Below are 19,910 nucleotides of genomic sequence, written 5' to 3'. Positions count from 1 at the left end.
AGCAGGATAATTACATGGAGAAAAGTAGCTGTCCTCTACGGACCTCTACTCTCTACTTTGACCTCTCTGATCCTGTCGGGTTAAATCGGATGCTGGCTGCAGAACCTCTGGAGGCAATATGCGAGCAAGTTCTTAATTGTCGTGTGCTGAGGACAAAAAAGGGATTTCTGTAGTTGGATATGGAATTGAATGGCATGTAGCGTTGGATTTGCTTGGGCTGAGCTCTCTTCTCTGATCTTGACTGAAAGCACTTTCTTTACGGAGCCGTTCTTCAGTCTCCTGGCTCTGCTGTGATGTTGAACTGAGTGCAGTAGGAGTGTGGCTGGACTCTTTGCTATTTCCTAGCTTTGGAAGTTAGGGTACGAGGGAATGGCAGCTAAACCTGCATATGCTAAACAGAATGGCGATTTTATTTGCACACTGGGGAGGCTGGAAAGAAAATGCAAGTATCTACTACGTCTAAATCTTTTTATTAGCAGAGAAACATTTGAAAACTCTGTCCTTCTAGTAACTATAATTTTCCTGCAACTGCATCGTATCCTTTTTCTAGTTTCTAATGTGCGTTAGTGTCCACATCTCTTGTCTGTCGGTAACTTAGTGTAGCATGGTCTGACTAAAGGACATAGCATCTAGCATCAAGGTGGGACATGGATAATGTTTCTTTGGTTTTTTGATCCCTGGAATAGCTTATTGCGTTGAAACCTTGAAGAGAGGGACAGGCTTGTGGTGGACCGCTGCTGTAATCACTTCGATGATAGCTTAGTCACAGTTTTTCCTTCCTAAGCTACACATTGTATTGCTTGAAGAAAAAAATTGTTTTAGTATTCCTGCATTTTGTTTCACATCTCTGAGCACAAGTTGATAGTGGATTGCTGTGAATAACCTTATGCACACATCAGTGTTTCATTCATGCCAAAGGGGATTCTGAGTTGGACTCAAGAGTAGTTGTTTGTGCATTCATCCTGTCCCTCCTCCACATGTCCTCGTTCCCTTCTGCTGCTTCATCCTTCATCGCGGAGCACTTGCTTGCTATTGTGAAGAACAGCTGACCAGAACAACTTACAGAAGGGAACGACTTCCTGCCAAATTGGTGTAAGAAAACATGTGGGCAGCTTAAAACGATTTCTGTTGCAAAACCGACTGGTGTTATGTCGTTCAGGCCACTTGCTCACTGTGTTTCATGCTCGGTAGCCCCAGTGAATGATAGAATAAATGTGCGTGTGCTTTTGGTGACTGTGGACCTGATGCCTGAAATGCACTCGTCGGGAGTATGTGCAAGAGCGATCAGAACTGAGCATCCAAGAGGATTTTTTTTTAACAGGAACAATGATGAAGAAATATGCAGCTTCAGTGAAAAGGAGTGGTAGTGTTGCTGAGCATCATTCGTTTATTGAGTGCAGTGAGAATATTGTTGATCTAGAATTGTTTTTTTCAATGTATTTTTTCTTTCTCCCAAGGCTTTTATCCCGTTACTGTCTTAAAGGAGAAAAACGGTTCTGGAGGGAGTATAGGTGATACATAGTGGGCAAAACAGGCAGACTGGTGTGGGAGGCAAACAGCTTTTCTTTATTGCTGTGCTGGGAGAGATGGATCTGTGCCATTGACATGTCTTTTCCTCTAAAGCAGATCTTCGCTTTTCTGAGCGCAAGCAAAGAGGCAGCCTGCCGCCCTGGAGGGGACAGACAGGGAGGAGTTGGGAGAGTGTTGTGTGACTGTATTTTTTGTAGTGCGTGACAGCGTTTCTTCAACCCCTGATGGTATTGGGAATTTTTGTTTTGATTTGTACCCTTGCCAGCATTGTGGCAGAGAAGGCAGGGGGAGAGCTGGTGGGTGCAGGGGGTGTATGCCTCATCTGAGGCTGAGAAGGCCTCTGCCACGCTTCCTTTCCTACGCTTCATCAACCCATTGTGCTACTACCACAAAAAGCAGTTTTGCTGCCCCAAGGTTGGTATATCACCCTTTAATTGGAAAATTTCAAGTTGGTTGTTGTTACTGAAACTTTATGCTAACTTCCACATGGGCTTCTATTCGAAAGAGAAAATAGGATGCTTTGGGGGGAAACTTCAGTCTTTTAGTGCTCCGTATGTTCCACTCAAGTGTAGGGTGTTTTTAAAAAAAACCCAAAACCTACTGTGCAAGTCATTTGGTAAAAATGGTTCTATACCGTGACGTTGGTATAACTGCCATCTCTTAGGCCTTTTAACAGCTGATGTAATGGAAGCGTGCAGCTCGTGGTCTGTGTTCAGATAAGCCCCAAGCGCTTGAACCAACATGTTAAAGTAAATAACGGGAGTTGTTGCAACACGGTACTGCGGGTGCAGGTTTGTGAGGAAAGGCTGACTGCTTCTGTAAACTCCTAGTGCACAGAGCCATTTTGTGTCTCTTCTGCACAGGTAGTCTTGCAGTACCGCTGCTGGTTCTCCTTTTTATGAGAAGTTGGTTTCAGGCAAGCCACTTAACAAAAGAGTGCACTTTTGCTGTATTTCTCCCGTGTTCATGTAGACACCTGTTATATATTCTTGATCCTGACCGCCAAATAAAAAAGGAGGGGGGGAGGGGAAGCTGTGAGCATCTTGGCTTCTTACTTGATGCTAGTCTGATATTGTACAAGGGTTTTAAAAGCTTTAAGACACAGCAGTTGGGTGACTCCCCCCAGCTGTTCTGACTCAGGAAAGGTCTCTTGGTGGTTTTAGACATGAGAGGGAGTTCAAAGTGCCAGTACAGAAGTAAGACTGGAGTTGTTCATGCGGCAGGGAGGTTGGTTTTCTTTAGTTCTGCTGCTAACTGGACATTTCTGTGGTTGTGAAAGGGAAGTGTTTTAAGCATCAGGTTTGTGTGCACCCCAGATCCAAATTGAGTAGTAGAGTTTTTAAGTAGATCTATGTGCCGCACGGAGCTTTGTAAGCGCCTGTTGGATTCCGAAGGTTGACCATGCTTTCACCATGCGTTGTGGGTTCCTTTTCTCACGACAAGAAGGCATAGTGTTCGTCGTCGCTGCGGAGCCGAGGACAGCTGGTCCTGATGGAGATGTGGCAGTGGGTGCTGGCGGTGGGTTTCCACAAGCGCTGTCACGAGAGCCGCCTTCCAGCAGAACACAGAGCTATTAGCTTTGAAGTTTCAGGGAGCGGGAGAGAGCTTCCTAGAGATGGGAGACACGGAGTTTGACTTAACAAAACAATGCGTTGGGCAACGGGAGATCTGAGGTTTAGTCCTGAGGGTAACAGCAATTCGTCATGACTTGATAACGCAAGCTATTTAATCCTTTATTTCTGTTCCCGTGGCTTTTCTTGTCCCTTGATCTGATCAATATATGTATCTCAGTGTCTGTGTCTGGGGTTGCAAATACGTGGACAAGCATGGGTCGCTGGCCTTCTGATATTGTTGAAGCAAAATGCTGTCAACTTAACAGCTTGTCTGTGTGTCAAGAGTTTCGGGGAACAGAGGTCTTGTTCCTGTGCGCGTATATTGCAGGTGGTGCAATAAGAGTAGTCTGTCTTCTGTTCGGAGGTTTTGTGGTACAAATGAGCGTGTGAGCTGCCCTCTGTTTTGGGGTTAAGTTTGGCTTTAAGATGGGAGTTGGGAAATGCGCAGAAGTCAGTCGTTTGCCAACAGGGAACAGGAGTAAACTGCTGGTGGGAATTGTAGCTGATTTACCACCACTGTAGTCACTTGCAGATGCAGGGAGGAATGAAGCCAAGCTGACTAGGCTAGTTGTTGAAAGTCATGCTGACTGAGAAGTGCTTCCTGGCAGATTTAGCATAGCAAATCTGAAGCGTCTCTTCGTGAAGACTGGCAAAGTCGGTGGTTTCCCCTTTCGTAGCTTCACAAATGGAGCGTGCTCTGTCAGTGAAAAGTCACCGTGTAGTGGTGTTAAGGGAGGCTTCCTCTTTGGGAATTTGTTTTGAATGGACATAAGATTCTGGGGTTTTAGATCACAGGTACTGAGAGATAGGAGGGTGGTCTTGCCTATGATTGACATGAATAGTTGTAAGTGCCTGTCCTCTTTTTTCTCGGAATCTGCACAGTTCGCCGAATTCAGCAGCTTCCTTGGCATGGACTACAGAGAAGCTGCTTTGGGTCATCCGAGGCCTGGCCTCACTGCAAGAAACAAGTGTGCGTTCAAATCTGAGGGAACCACTCTTGTATTAACAGACTTCAACTGTAGTGTTAGAAAATCTGGGTGAAGGCAAGGCCCCACAGCACTGTTTCTGCATAGAGCTTTATTGCTGCTCGCTTTGTCTACATAGAAGTTATGACGTCGTGTTTCCATTGTTCAGCTGTGCTGATCTACAATCCTTGGAATAACAACTTGTTTCAGCTGGAAATGGATGGGTGTGCACAGTTCTGAAATGAAACTTTAACGGAGTGCATGGAGCCAGTGAAAGGGAAGAGGTGAAAAATATTCCAGAAAAAACACTTGTGAGAAGTTGGGCAGCCTTTAGTTGCGTTAAGCTGCTCTAAACTCCCATCTCAAAGGATTAGTTAAGGGTCTTGATCTGTTACAGCAAAGCCTGAGAGTGACAGAGAAATGGCTGCTTACTGAGCTGTGAAAAGAAAGCTCAAGATAATTCTCCTTGAAGACTCTGCAGGCAACAAACATGCAGACAAGCTTTCTGAAACTCAACAGTGATTGAGATGATAAATTATCATGGGCACTTCAAGCTTGGCTCTCACAGAGTCAGCAGAGTTGAAACTATGCATTTGTGCTTTTAACAGCTCAGGATTTTTTTTTTTTTTGAGTTTTCACTTTTTCCTTAGGTGTCATTTAGAAGGAGGATGTTTCAAGATTTTGCATCGGTTGACACGGATCTGTCAGTGTAGCGAGGCGCCTCATTGCGGGCTTGGAAATGCTTGTATTGAGAACGCATCCATTAAATCTATCCGTGGGGTATATAGTCAAGGCAAAAGGTGAGTCCAGTGGAAAAGGAACGTGACCAACTGTTAGAGAAGGATTTTCTCTTTCTTGTGAGCTCACCTTCCTTAAACAAGGCTTAAGAGAATAATTAGTCCCTTGAAAGTAGGGCAGTGAGGAATAGGATGTAACAGTGCACAGCAGGACTGCTTAGTCCTTTTTCAGTAGTGTACGCATTGTTCAGAGATGCTAACGTTACTGTGAATCGAGGTACTCTTCAGGTGGACGTCCCAAATCTTTCATTAAGAGTGGAGTCACACTTGATATTCTTCCCAATTTCTACAAGTTGAATGAGCAAACGGAATGAACTCGATACGGCTGTGTTGTTCTGTACTCCTTATGTTCTCAGTATTCCTTATTTCTTACTACTCGATCCATTGAAGCTGGCCACGTTGTGGTTAGGGGTCGGTCTGAGTCTGTGGTGATGGTCCTCAGGATGTGTTTGAAGTGCAAGCTTATCCAGGGAGATTTACAGTCCTTGACCTGTCCTTCAGCAGCAGGAGAGGTGGGAAAACTCTAAAATGGCATTTACGTAGCGCAGAAGGCTCGTCTTGGAGCGCCTGTGATACAGTCCGGGTGCAGAATTGGCTAGCTGGTCAGAGGCAGCGTAACCCGTCTAAGCTTTTTACAACTGTCATGAATAGGCTCTGGTTTGTGTGGCCCTATAAGTAACTTGTTAAGTAGCTTAAGTGATGCTTACCTCAGATCCTTGAGACAGTGTCTTAGGGGGCTGCAGTTTTTGTTCCAGCCTGACATTGGGGGTTTTGGTGACGAGGGGAGAGGGTGATTTCGGGAAGCTCAGTCGCATCATGTCTTCTCTACGTGGCTGTTACGTGTCCCCCTTTATTGTGTCTCTCCGATAGACTTGTATTGTTTGGGAAGATGTGACAGGTTACTTGCTAAGGGCAGCAAAAATTGCCTGTGTAGGATCATGCTGTCTGTTTAGTATCCTTCAGTTGTCAGGGTTATTGTGCAGAAAGCTGCTTCCATTTTGTTTTTGCGGCAGTATGGGAACAACCTTTGTTGTAGGTGCTAGCTGTTTGTGAGTGGCTCTGATGCAGAAGACCACATCTCAGGGTTGGTCCAGACGCAGCAGCAGTTCGAGTGAGTTATTCATGCACTGCAAGACTTTGGCTTCGGTGGTCAATTCCTTGCAAGTCCACTCCAAAAGAGACGGTTTCTTTCAAAGGCTCATGTTGAGCTTTTTTGCAGGCCTTGGAGGGAGAGTGAAGGTGCATACCTGTGTTTAAGTGGTTGGATTGGAAGTGTGTCAGGTTTTTGATTGTTAATGTACAGGTATTGTCTGAAGCTAAGCTTTCAGAAGCATGATGGCGGGCAGTTTTGGAGGAAATGTTTTGATTTTTTTATTTTTTATTTTCTTTATATACTGTTATTTATGACAGAGATCAAAACTTGTATTTTTTTTCCCCCACTTAAATGTGAAACTGGGCCAGGGAACTTAATAACATGGGCTGAGGTGGTGTTACTTTTACACGGGCACGAAATTTTTCTTGCACGAACAACTGCAGCTGAATAGCAGTTAATGCATAAATTTGCTTAATGTGGAAGTATGCCAAGTGTTGGGAATGAACATCGGAAATGGGAGAAAATACTAAACTGAAGGTGTCTTTCCTTGTAGTTCCGCAATGTTCTTGTAGCTATAGGTCTCGAACCTACCTGTCTTGCTCTTGTTGTTTGTGGTGCTGGGCGATACGGACTACAGAGGAGAGGAGGGAATTTTCATGTGAATACATCAGCACCTGTCTCGTCATCAGAAACACACTGCAGTAATAATGCAGGTGTCCCTGCAGCAGAAACTCTGTTGGTGCCAGTCATTGAGGATGGTGTTACGCCGTTTCAGCAGCATGGGCTGTTACCCTCTCCCTCCCTCTTTTCCCCTCTCCCTTCCTCCCCCCCCGCCTTGTATTTTTTGAAGCAGCAGCAAGAGAAATGGAGTGTACAGTTGATAGAATAAAATGAAAGAAGAGACTGTTGAGACGTTCCAGCTGCTGGACTTCAGGTTTCTGCTGAAGGAGGCTTTTAGGTTTGGGGAGGGTCATCGCATGTTTGAAAGACAGCAGCTCTGGTTATGTATCCCAGGTAACTGGAAGCAGTCCTCACCGTACAGGGCGGAAATGCTGCTGTAAGACTTTGTGACTGCGGTGACGGCGCTGCTGTAGTAGATTGGTAGGGCAAAGGAGAATCACACAGCTTGTTCCTGTTTCAGAACAGATCTGAAGAAAAAAACCACAAAAACTGCAAGGCTGAAGTGGACTAGGCAGAATACTCTGCTTCACTTGGCTTCAGCGTATGCTTTCCTTTTCGGTAACAAGGAAGTTGATCTTTATCTAAAGAAAATGGTGTCTTGTGTAAATATCCAGCAAACCATAGCTTTCACTTCAGAGCTATATCATATAAATTAGGTGGTTTTGATGTTCTGTTCTGTCCCGACAAAAATGGCAAGCAATGGCCTGTCTTGTCTTCAGTCAAGTTTTGAGTGGAATTTTTAATATATTACATGATTAATGCCATCAAGATCTACAGCTTAGAAAGGCTTGAATCGTGTGTCACCGAGGTGGTCATTTCACCTGAAAGAATGTAGCCTTAGGTGAAAAGGCAGAAACATACACTTGGCCTTAATATTTAGTTTGATGAAGTCTCAGTCTATTCCCAGTGTTTTATTTGAAGATGTGTGCAAGTTGCTTGCTTTGTCTTGATGGTTCAGATCAGAGTACTTTTTCCAGAAAGCTGACTTTCAACTGAGATTGGTTAATGTGTGTTGAAAGTGTAACAGGTGATACTTGGAGGGCTAAAAGATCGCAGGGTAAGGGGGAGCAAGCATGAAGTTCTTGCCTTAATATGGGACTTGTGAGGGGCTGAAAAAAATCTCCTACCCTTTCTTACACTGAGCTGACCTGTGACAAAGATGAACAGAGAATGCAGCGCCTGTACGTTGTATGGGCGTTATCAAGTGCCTTTGGAATAATGAGCGTTTTGTCTTTCTAAGACTCCAGATGATTTCTTGACACTTAAAATTGAAAGCCGCATGTGAAGACTTTGACAGCCCATTGCGGTTAAAAACCTAATGGAATTATGCATCGTAATTTACAGAGTGTTTGGGTTGCCTCTTTGTATGTTAGGTTTTTGATGCCTACGTGAAAAATTGGTCCTTGAAATACTTGGTCTGGTTTGCCACGTTTCAAATATATCATAGCTTTGTTTTGATGCACTCTTACCTCACGAATCCCTCTGTGTGTTGAATGTTTAGATAGAAGACATTAAGAATACCTAGCGGTGTTGTGCCAAGAGAATTTAACAAGTTGTCAGTCAGAGCTGGACTTCGTTCTTGCGCTGGGTATGTTGTTTTATTTCCTCTCGTGTGTTCCATTGGTGAGGTAATAGTATAAAAGATGCTTTTTCTGTGTAAAACAGACTTGTAGAGTATATTCATGAAGTGAAGAGTGGAAAATACTTTATTTTAAATAAATGCTCACGACAGTAGTATGTAATATGGATATTTTTCTCTCTCTCTTTTTTTTTTTTCTTTTTTGGTGCAATGTCTTGGAATAACTTGGAACAATTTCACAGTAATCCCCAAGGCTGTAGGAGGTGATCAGCAGATGCTCAGTGCAACTGCTCAGCAGCTAAAAAGTACTTGAGGACCATGTTTCATCGAAGAATGGGGAGAAGAAAATCCTGGCGGGGGGATCCTGATCACAGGCTCCAGGCGAGTTCGTAGGCTGGTCTGTGACCTTAAAGACAAGGTCTGTCTGTGTGCTAGCCTGCTGCCTCCTTCCTGCCTCTTGGGTCCTGCACGTCCAGTTGGTCAGGTGGGAGTTGTGTAGTTCCACCTTTTAAATAAATAAGTGGCATTGGTGGTAAAAACGATCTGTTGTCCTAGTGAGATGAAGGGCAGGGACAGAAATAATTAGTGCTCTGCCGTTGGAGGTGTGAGAGCTAAAACTGTCCTGGAGCGAAAGCTGAGACTATCTTGGATAGGCGTTGCTGGAGCGCAGGGGGAAGGTAGTGTAATTGTGGGTCCGGTTCTGCTGTTTACATGAGGAGTCTGTCATGTAAATAGGGATTCAAAGAGCTCACTGTCTGGGAGTCATTTTAGCTGAGGAAGTGAAGACTATCAAGCTTCTTGGCTCTTCAAGCTAGTAACTTGTCAACGTAGGGGGACTAAAGTTTAGGAACTGACCTGGTAGTGGTTGTCGTTTTGGTCTGAAGGTGGCTTTCCAATACCCGGTGGACTTAAAAATCCTTGCTAAATTTCATGTTGTCTTTACAAACATTTTGCTGCTCTCCAAAATTTTTGGACCTTGGAAAAATCAACTTGCAATTTGTCAGTAAGTCCTTCTGTACCTCAGTAAGAAAGGATACAAAAGGACTGTCGGTTAAGGTCTGTTTGAGGTGCTGAAGTTCACCACGTTGGTAATAGCCACTAGCCGTTCCTTGTACGCTAAGTTCTTCAGAGCATCAAGCACCGAAGGCCCAAGTGCCAAGGTAAAAACAGAGCAAATGTGAAAGTTGTGGTGAGTGCCTAATATGAGGTAAAAGTCATGGGGGTCATCTGACAGATGTGGAGAAACAAATCTGGTGTTGAATTGTAAGTCTGGGAAATAGGGGCCAGCCCAAAGAGGGATAAAAAAAACCCCCAAACCAACATGCAGACAAACTACTTTTTCATGAAAGTTGTGTTCTGAGCCTTTTAAAACACTTTACTGGGCTAGTGTGGCTCATCCAAATGAGGTTTCAGATGCTGTTGTTTATGGAGCTAAAAACCACTGAAGCTTAAAAAGGTTTCATCCTGTTATGTTGATGAGTACGACTTGCTGTTTCACAGCCTTTGAGATTTGTTGTTTGCGACCTAACTGCTGGACTCTTCAACTGGATGTCACGATTTACTGTTTGATAGTTTAAGAACCATTTACTACTCTCTTTTTTGAGCACATGTTCACGTAAGGCTTTGAGACAGAGACATGTGATGTTGTCTGTTTCTTAATTGTGAGCAATAGCTAAAAGCGAAGCTAGGAACTGCCGGTTGCTTCCAGGAAGATGTTGCTGCATGTTTGGCCCAGGGAGCTCTTAGGATTCTTAGGAGCAAGTGTTTGCGCTGGGTTAGTGACGCTGTGTGCCTAAAGGTACCATACAATTAAGGAAGTGTTGGTTGCCTTCCATCTGTGTGCACTTGCTTTTGGGTGGCACATGTTACAGTAATATGATGTTAGTAGGGTCTGTTTGTGTTAATTTGTGACTAAATGCTGGAGAGCACTAGAGCATAAATACTGTATACATGCAGAGAAGGACTAGGGAATGGAATCAGCAAAATGGACTTTTGAGATCATGTGGGGAACCTGAAATAAGGAGGAGAAAAGCACTTTTTACAGCCTTTTCTTGGTGCCTCTGGGTTGTCCTTCTAGCACAGCTGTGATGGAGGAAAAAACTTTCAAACACTGATAAACAAATGCTAGAGATGGTCTGTAAATTTATGACAGCTATTCGTGGCAGCTATGTAGTGATTAGATGAATAACTAACGGGCTTTTGTCATTCTGTGGTAAAGGCTTTAGTAGGTGGTGGATGTTGGAAATGGTTTTCTGCCACTGTTCGTAAATGAAATTTTTAATAGTTGCTTTTCTTTTTCTCTATTATTGATAAAATTCAGCTATTCCTAAAGTTTTCTGGTTACGCTTTGCGGGTGACTATGTTTATCTAAAGTGTAAATATTACAAATTGTTAGATACACATGAAAAGAGGGAGTTCAGATGCTAAACCAGGTGGTGTTTCAAAGGTACAAAGTTTCAGAGCTTTGCTTTGGGTTCTTTCCTAGCACAGCATCAAACAAGATGAGAACCTCTTATCGGTGCAGTTGTACGGTATTATCAGAGTTGAATCGTGTTGTGGTCAGACGTGTAGTCTTGGTTTTCATGTTTCAATGCGTATGAAGAGTTTTCACAGTAAATCACCAATATGTGGTAGGTACTTCTGCCATTTTAGGCTCGTAATGTTAATTTCGGCATTGTGTACCAGTTTTGTATGGTAACTCGAGTCTTCAGTAGCTTGGTACCTTAGTTGATGATGTGGCTCTAGAAGAACTGTTCGGTGGTGAGTACTGGATTTCTGTCTCCGAAGCGCAGAAGATGGGAAGGACAGTTGGTTTTAGGTGGAATGTATCTTCCCTTCTCTCTCCGTCCCTCCCTGGCATGACATAACATTAGGCAGATGCTAGTCTGTGTTTAGCCTTGTACGTAGTAAAATTGAAATCAAAAGTTGACTGAATCTTTTTCAAATGCTTAATGCATCGTGGTTTTTGCGTGTTCTTTTTTTCTGTGACGGGAAACTATGGGACGAGGTTTATTGTTTGACCTTAGTTTACGTATGCGTGAGACCATACGGGGGCATAGGTATGGACTTGGAAGACACTGGTGCAGAGATAAGGGGGGATGTTCACATCTGTGTGTCCACGGTGGGATCTGTGCTGATGGCAGTTTTACATGCATACGGCTTGATGGTGAGAGGTTGAGGAAGTTTGAGTTAGAGTCAAGAGCTGAATTATGTCTTTAGTTGATTGAGCATTGCATGGTGGCAAGAGCCATGCCAGGTAGAGCAAAAGAACTCAGTGGTGCTTTCTTCTTCCTCCTCTAACCCGACGTGTTAACATGTATGCTGTGTATCTGGTGTTTGGTGGTCAAAATGTAAAATGAGTGCCATCTTGCAGGGCTGTCTTCCGGGCATGGACATAAGTCCTGGTGGATTAGCTTTTACCTGGTTGAGATGTCTGTATGTCCATGTACTGGATGGCAAAACAGTACTAAAAATGCAGAATTGGTGTTCTTTATGAATGGAAAGATACAGCCCTGCTTGTTGCATAGTTTTTGTAACAAGTTACACCCTCTGATCATGGTCTGGTGAAGAGGAAATCCCTTGATGTTTGTTTCCTACTTGACGGGGAAAACAAAAGGCGTGAACAGATGGCCCCCAAAGTTGGGGGAGGAAAGAAAGAACAGGTGGGGTTTTGTGTCTGTGCTTCAGAAAACAGAGAAAAAAAAATGCGTAGGTCTGTGTGAGCACTTGCACACAACGGTGTGACTTGTGAGAGTGTGCACGGGGAAAAGGACAAAAGAGGTCACTGTGGGAGAGGACGGGTGTGCAGAACCTAACTTGATGTTGTAGCAAAGCTTTGCTAAGTAGGGAGCAACTCGTCTTTCTAGTAGGAGGTGCTAAAAGCACGTGATGTTGGAACTTTAAGTTCAGTTTCGTGTTAGACTACGTGGAAAATTTAGAATGACTTTTTTGCCTATTAAAATAGGACTCGGAACATATGCTAAGATACTTGTAGCATGAAATTTCCTTCATTCGTTTTTACATGCCTGTTAACATCGTGCTTTTCTAAGCTGCATTTCAATTTTTACAGTTTTATTCGATGCATCAGAACTGTAGGCTGTTCTGTTTGAGAGTAGTGAGAATTTGGTTATTCTGTTGTACATCATTTTTTTTTGATTGTAGAAGCATCAAACACACGAGGAGTGGTTACGGGCAAAGTAAACTTGGGCAAGTACAGAACATGCAATTTTTACTGCAGGATGAGAGAGGAGGAGAAATCTTGTAAAAGGCCTTCTGTTGGGGAGCGTCTGAACAATTGGATTATGTCACAGTATTGTTTGATCGGAGAAATACTGACCGAGAACCCAGATTAAATATTCTGATATTTGAGGTGGAGCATTTGTGTACCATTTACACCTTTTTTTTAGTTAAGAGACATAAAATACATCTAAAGACCATTAAAGGAAATGTCTGTTTACTTGGACTGGTAAATGGAAATGCTTTGTCTTTAGTTAGTACCTCCTGTAGAGAAGGCAGTGTTTCTCTGAGAAAGGAAAATGGAATTTTCAGTTAGACCAAGATACAGTTTTATTCACTACTGTTAGATGCCATGTCTTTTGTCACTATCACCCTGTATGGTGTTCTGTGTCGTGCTGAAACGGCTGAGAAGACAAGGCTGTAGAGCTAATGAAACTCTTGAGCTAAAAGGCAATTGTGAGAATACGGTAGAGTGTAACTGGAGGCTTGATGGAAAGCTCTGCAGGCCACATGTTGAAGATGTATCTCTTCTACCTTAGGAAAAGAAAACCAGCGATATTTAATGCCAGAAGTTAATTTTTGAAATCTTGCTCTGTTTAAATGACAGCACATAATAGAAGCATGCTAAAAACTTCATTGCAAGAGAAGTTTTCTCGTGATAACTTGTGGTTGTCTTGGTGCTGTACTGTTTGTAGGTGGATTGCTTTTTCTCCCCGTTGTGTGTTAGTAGTTGCTTTTTTAAATCACACCACGCTCATATTCTTGGCTGGAAGGTAAACAGGGAGAATTCTCCTTTTGAAACTTAAACTGCATAAAAGACCTAATTTGAGGGGAGAGTATGTGAGTGGGGGACAGACATTTTCCGATTTTGACGGTTTTCTTAGTAAATATTTCATAATGTTAGGAGGAACTGCAACCAGCTGTTAAATATCTCACTCAGATGAGATTTTTTTCAGTTAGGCTAAGTAGTAGGGATTTTGCATGAGTTGGTTGAGCCAAGAATCCTTCCGACTGCTCGGTAGTTTGCCTTTCCAGTGGTGAAATCTGTCACTTGGCTCCTGAACAGCGGAGTAATTCCTTTCTCTTGCTGCCTGCTGCAGCAGGCTTAGTCCTCTGGAAGAAGACAAATGGCAAGTCCTCAGATGAACCAAAACTGGCCTAAAAACAGCATTGTAGATGCACGGAGCGGAGCTGGCAGCAAGCAGTGAAGGACCCTGGCGAGGCAGGAGTGAACTGTTCCTTAGGTCCGGGGAGAAAACTAGGAGTTGCCTTCACCAGTTTGCCAAACTGGAAAGCTGCAGCCTGTGTGAGTATGACTTGGAAAAAGTAGTGCTGAGGAGCAAAGTACGATAGTGCACGACTGTCCCATTGTTGGCAGTTGTTGACATCAGAGCCGCTTTCATAGGAAGTTGGAAGTCGTCCCCTTCACCTTGCTGCGTTCCCAGGTTTGAAGGAGGAGGGCCAAGAGCCTTCAAAGGAGTGGAAGGAGGTTTCAAAGGTGCTTTTGAGATGTTTACCTGTATATTGCCAAACGCGATCTGACAGGAGATTTTGTTACCTGGTGGTATTGTTGAAATGATAAATTGAAGTCGTTTTGAAAGTAGTTCTCAGCCTACCTTCCTAAACAAATAAGGCGTTTAAGTTCAAGCTATGCGCTAGTACCGTGTCCTCATAAGTTTTGAGCTGATGGCAGACTTCAGAAGGAAAAGTTGTGTGAGCTCTTCACTTGTGACAAGAGAATAGATGGGAGGCTGGAGGGAGACCATACTGGAGTCCTGAGGTGAACTGGTCACTGTTCTGGTTCATTTGTCAGCTTGGATTCTTAGGGTATTTATCTGCAGGAATCTGAACTCATGATGCTTGTGAGACTGCTTTTAAACTTTGGGGACACACATGAATCTTAGGAGTAAAATGAATTGTATTTCCATCTTGATGAACTGTATTCCATGTGGAGGTAGATGACTGCTGTACTACAAACAGTAGCTGCTTTTATCCGAGGATGATGGAAGTTTCGAACTGTGTTGTAGGGGTGGCTGACACACGTGGTTTGTTTGTCTGACAGACTTGTGTTAAGATTGATTTTTTTATTTTGGTTTGGGATTGTATTTTGTATTTTGATTCCTTTTACTTCGAAGGCGTGCACTTTGGAGGCTGGTCAGCTTTGCGGGGGTGGGGGCGGCCTTTAAACTTGGTCTTTATAATCTAGTAAATGGTTCGTAGGCTTAGGGATGTGTTAGTGGAACTCTAGGAGGAGCGTCTTCTCTAAATGACTTGACGCAGTCCTCCTTTAGCAGGCAGTACACCACAAATGCATGCTAGGGGCTTTTCTCTCTAATGCACTGATCTCTTCCTTAATTTCTACATGTTTCACGACCAAAACAAATGGAGAGCACAGGAAGGTGGGTTCTTTAGAAGAACTTAGATGGCTCAGCATCTGTTTTCTGAAAAAGGCAGATATAATGGGTTGCATATTCTGCAGGCAACACTTTAAATAATTGTTTTTTTGAGAGAGATTCTGTGAAACCCTTGTTTGTGCGTTGTGTTTGAGTTGATTATATCTGGAACCTCTTGCTGGTCATTTTGCTTAAAAAAAGTGAGATAGCTGAGAGCATTTTTCTGTGAGTCAGAAGGAAAACAGTCGACACTAAAATAGTGATGACTTAGTTTTTTTGGTTTTGTGTGCTACTAGGGTTTAATGCCATTTGAGGGTAAGTTACTTCTTTGAAAGATGACTGGGTTGTGTGAAATATATAACAAAACCAGAATTATTCTATATCTTTCATGCTTTGAGGAGGTCAAAGAACCCAAACCAACAGTTTGCATACAAACTCATGGCAAGTACTATCTTAGGCCTTGTAGAGCGATAGCTATTTTTTAACTTTTCCCTACCAACGTTAAGGTGGACTTTAGAGTGCGGTGTGGAGATGTGAAGTCTATCTTAAGCTTTTCTAGTATATCCTGTGACTCCTAGTCACAGAGCAAATGGTTAAGATGATAAAAGGTACGTTCTTTGTATGCAATGGTGGAAAACCTTTGCTTCGATTGGTGAAGTAATACCCTTTTGAGTCGACTGAGGATGGTTTGGCTAACAAAGTACTTAAAAAGCAAATGCTTAAGTGACAACTGCAACTGTGGTGTGGTTCTGTTGTAAGTATATTTTGGTCACTTACATGGTTCTTAAAGGAGATCTGTTATTTTTCAGGTGGAATCGTTTATCTTGGATCAGGATGATCTTGAAAACCCTATGTTGGAAACAGCTTCTAAACTGCTTTTGTCAAGTACTGCCGACGGTGCTGACCTGAGAACAGTAGATCCAGAAACCCAGGCAAGATTAGAAGCTTTACTTGAAGCTGCAGGTAAGTAATCGTGTCCCACACAGGTTTAACTCTGAAGCCCTTACACATGAGACCATACTGGAACTGCTTGCCTAAGTCTAATCCATATGAGCACGATACAAGTGCGGAATGTAAGGCGGCGTGAACTTGGCAAGGCTGCGCAAGTCGTTGAAGAGAAAGCGGTTCTTTAAAGCATTTCAGATTTTGCAAAATAAGAGTTTCGTGTGAAGGCGGTGCTTCTAATCAGATTCCTTCAACGCTGGATTTCTAAGAACCTGAGTGAAAATTGCGGCCTGACCTTGGCTTGCAGCCTTATATCAAAACCTAAATTGCTCAATGAGGCTTTGTTTTGTAACAATTACTGTATGAAAAGCTTCGCTAGTTGCTTATACTAAGTAGTTGTCAATAGTTGAAAAATAATGCCTTCTGTGGCTTGGAGGGTTTCATTCATGTGCATCACATGTAAGCGCAGCTTTTCAATGAGCGTTGTAAACAGTTAATCCCTTCATTTTGGAAGCTGTAGTGCGTTATGCTTGGAATGCTTCTGCCAACACATCTCGTAGGCTCAATTTCAACTTCTCTGTTTTCTCCTTTCCTGGCACGCGTACCGATTTGTTGTAAATCGGAATGCAAGGAATAGGTAAGCTGTCTACAGCTGACGGTAAAGCATTTGCAGATCCTGAGGTGCTTCGCAGACTGACTTCTTCGGTCAGTTGCGCGTTGGATGAAGCTGCCGCTGCACTTACCCGGATGAGAGCAGAAAGCACAGCAAATGCAGGGCAGACGGACAAGTAAGCCACGCATTTTATATTGGATTTTTTCAGTAGTCTGCTACTTTTAGAGGCAATTTTTCTTGTTGTATCGCTTCTGATTACAGGATGGTGAAACTCTTGCTCGAGTGGAATTAGGGCCAAGTCACCACATGTGATTCTCCTGTTAAATATTCCTGGGCTGTCAGGTCTTGCAGTGGGGAGTAAAGCAACTAATACTGCTTAGAACTCAGAAATCACGCTCCGACTAATTTAACCTGACCAACTATAGAAACAAGATTTCTAAGCTCTGAAATAGGGTGAGCTTGAGAACTGTACCTAAAAATTGCAAATCCCAAAATGGGTCGTTCAGTGATAGCATGAAACCACCTTTGGAACTAAAAACCCACCAAAACAGTCCGTTGTTTTAGAGGTCTTTAGTGCGCCTTTCTAATTGAGGAAGGAGAACAGTGTTGAGGGACTGCAGCCTTCACGGCGGTCGGCAGCTTTCTCGCGTTGGGCAGGACCTCGGACATGGAGCCGCTGCTTTGGACCTCGAGCTTTTGGCCTTCTCTTAGGACAAGAGAGCCGTAGTAGGAGCAACCAAGTGCTGCTGTGCTAGCTGGCAGTTTGGTCCTGCTGTACTAAAGCCAAAGAAACTTTTCTTCCTGTGTTGATCGGGACCTATGAAGAACGCCAGAACAGTTTGGGGTTATGTCTGCTTCTGTTCTGTGCGCCTCCCTCTCTGCCCCCAGCTACCTCTTATTTTGGGAGCGGTGCTGTTGCCAAAGTTGTTATTGGAACGGAGGATGTGGGAAATGAAAATAAATGTGTGAAATGCGGTGGACAGACATATCGGAGAAATAATTCTCGTATGTATTAACATTGTGTCTGGTGGCACAAATTACATAAGCATTATGGGTACAATATACAGGTTAGTCCTCTCTACGCAAAAATGCGCTTTTACGTATTGAGTATTTTACAGACAGCTCATTCGCATTGAGTCACACAGCTTGCAAAAGTTATTCTGTCAGCTACCTTATTTTTCCCTTCCCTTTTGAGTTAGTTTTGTGTTGATGGGCCTAAATGGAGAAGAGCTGAAAGGGCAGTGGGGCGGGTGAGGCCAGTAGTCTTGGATTTATCATTATTGATCCAATTATTTGGAGCAGAACAGAGAAATACGTCAGACTGCAACCTTTATTCTCACAAAGCAATAATTGTTTTGGCATGAAGGCAATGTACACAGAAGACAATCGGAGGGATTGAAAATTGACTTCGAGTAGATCCTTTTTTGACTTGAACAGAATACGAGTGATAGAAGCAAAGAAATAATGGAATGACACGAGAACCACTAGTAGTCTGATTTTGGGCTTACCAAACCGGGAGAACTTGTCACTTGTCTGCTTGGTTGACTTAGGCCCACAACAGAAACATCAGGTTGCATTACAGAATTCTGGGCTTCTTAGCACACGACAGCGGGCAGGTGATTAGTTTTGTTATGGAAGAGTGATGCGGGTGGTTTGTTTTAGTTTAAGTTGCGGTGCTGAACAAAAGTTACTGTTGTTAAGTTGGACAGGTGATTTCTGTGTGTTCACTGGTCCTGGGGCAAAAGAGAATGTGAATGCAGCTCTGAGTAGAGGTTGCCGATTTGGAAAGAAATATCCATGGTGTTGTATTTAGCGTCATTTCATCAGTTGTCCTGTTCTTTGAACCTTACTTCAGAAAGCAAGTGGGACAAAACCTGTGTTATCAAACTGGAACTAAAAAGCAGGAACAGGCTGAGGCTGTATATTGTGTCATAATTCATAACATAAACCAACAGTGACTTGTTTGCAGTGCTGTATGATGAGCCTTTGAAAAGGGAAAGTTATTACTTGGGTCTCAGATTCTTAAATGGTTACCAAAAAAGGTTTTGTACTTCTGTACAACATAACATAGTGCTGCACCTGTAGTGCTGAGGCAGTGTATCAGGTCCACGGTCGTTTCTTCTTTCAACACGTTTTCTGCTTCAGTTGTACATAGTGTAGAATATAGTAATTCAAATGCTCGTCCTGCAGATGTTTCTCCTGTAGACTTCTGTTAAAATTTAATAACAGGAGCAGTTGAATATGCACATTGCTCAGTTTTCAGAAGAGTTATGTGGAAAACCTCGAGTGTTTTAAAAAAAAAAAAAGCACCTCTTTAATTAGCAGTTGGCACGTTTTTTAGATTGTGTTTTTTTTTCTGTTGACTGCATCCTGATGGAATGTTGGATTTTTACTCTGCATGTAGAGCAAGCATTTCAAGCATAGTCAATTTTCACTTCTAAATGTTTTCTATTTTTCTAGCCGCAGCTTGGCAGAGGCTTGTTCAGAAGGAGATGTAAACGCTGTGCGCAAGTTACTAATTGAAGGACGAAGTGTGAACGAGCACACAGAAGAAGGGGAAAGTCTCCTTTGTTTAGCCTGCTCAGCAGGATATTATGAGCTTGCGCAGGTTGGTTTCCTAGCTGGTTTTAGTACGTGTGTATTGTACGAAAATAAGTGTTGAAATGAAGTATTCCAGTCTTACGCACCTGGAAGGCGGTGTTAAGGTAGTGGAAAATGTCAGTTAACTGGCAAATCAAGACTTAAATGTAAACTGAATGTTGCTAATGCATTCTTTGTGCTTGCTCTCGCTATTGTGTTGGTAACACAGAACTGTGTGGTGGTGAAGGTGGGGGCTTCATGTGTCGTTTCAACAGTCTCAACATGTGGGTTTGTCACTTGCCAGCGTTGATCGCCCTTCTGTTCACAGGTTCTTCTGGCAATGCATGCTAATGTAGAGGACCGTGGTATTAAAGGAGACATAACACCTTTAATGGCTGCTGCTAATGGTGGACATGTCAAAATTGTCAAGTTGCTGCTAGCTCATGGTGCTGATGTGAATGCACAGTCATCAACAGGTAAATAAATGTGGTAGAGCTTGTTGAAAACAACTGAACAGCTGAGATTTGCAGCGGGTGTAAAGTTTTGTGGAAATTTGGGAGGAATGGCCCTCAGCCAAGCAATGCAGAATGCTTCCTTGCAGTTTTACTGCTTGGCCTTTGCTTTTTTTTTTAAAAAATCTATAAAGTAAGAAGCCAAAAAAGGTTTTTTATCGAAGCTGTAAAATAGTAGTTGGCTGCAGACATAGGAAGGTGGATGAGGCCATTTAGTAACTGAAACGTATTTGCATACGTAGGATTTGTTGTCATATAGTATTTTAGGCACAGTTTGGGAAGTTTGTGTGTACATAGAAAATTATTTGGTGTCAAGTCTAGGAAAGCAAGGGAAAATAGTGAATGTAAGAACATGCCAGCTGCTCCCTGCCCC

General features: G+C 43.0%; 1 protein-coding gene across 1 annotated transcript in view; it reads left to right on the top strand.

The window, feature by feature from the left end:
* LOC104624419 (ankyrin repeat domain-containing protein 17-like) overlaps positions 1–19,910 on the top strand; it is a gene marked incomplete at its 3' end in the record, with an annotated part of 39,326 nt that overhangs the window by 2,435 nt on the left and 16,981 nt on the right. The window contains exons 2-7 of the mRNA XM_010291783.1: positions 2,925–3,048; positions 13,940–13,992; positions 15,697–15,850; positions 16,464–16,620; positions 18,906–19,053; positions 19,354–19,501. Of these exons, the coding sequence (XP_010290085.1) occupies positions 2,925–3,048; positions 13,940–13,992; positions 15,697–15,850; positions 16,464–16,620; positions 18,906–19,053; positions 19,354–19,501 (784 nt within the window). The remainder of the gene's footprint in view (positions 1–2,924; positions 3,049–13,939; positions 13,993–15,696; positions 15,851–16,463; positions 16,621–18,905; positions 19,054–19,353; positions 19,502–19,910) is intronic.

This window comes from Phaethon lepturus, unplaced genomic scaffold (genome assembly GCF_000687285.1).
Source record: "Phaethon lepturus isolate BGI_N335 unplaced genomic scaffold, ASM68728v1 scaffold16867, whole genome shotgun sequence".
NCBI lineage: Eukaryota > Metazoa > Chordata > Aves > Phaethontiformes > Phaethontidae > Phaethon > Phaethon lepturus.
The sequence above is the reverse complement of the archived record's forward strand: the minus strand, read 5'-3'. Positions and strand labels throughout refer to the sequence as shown.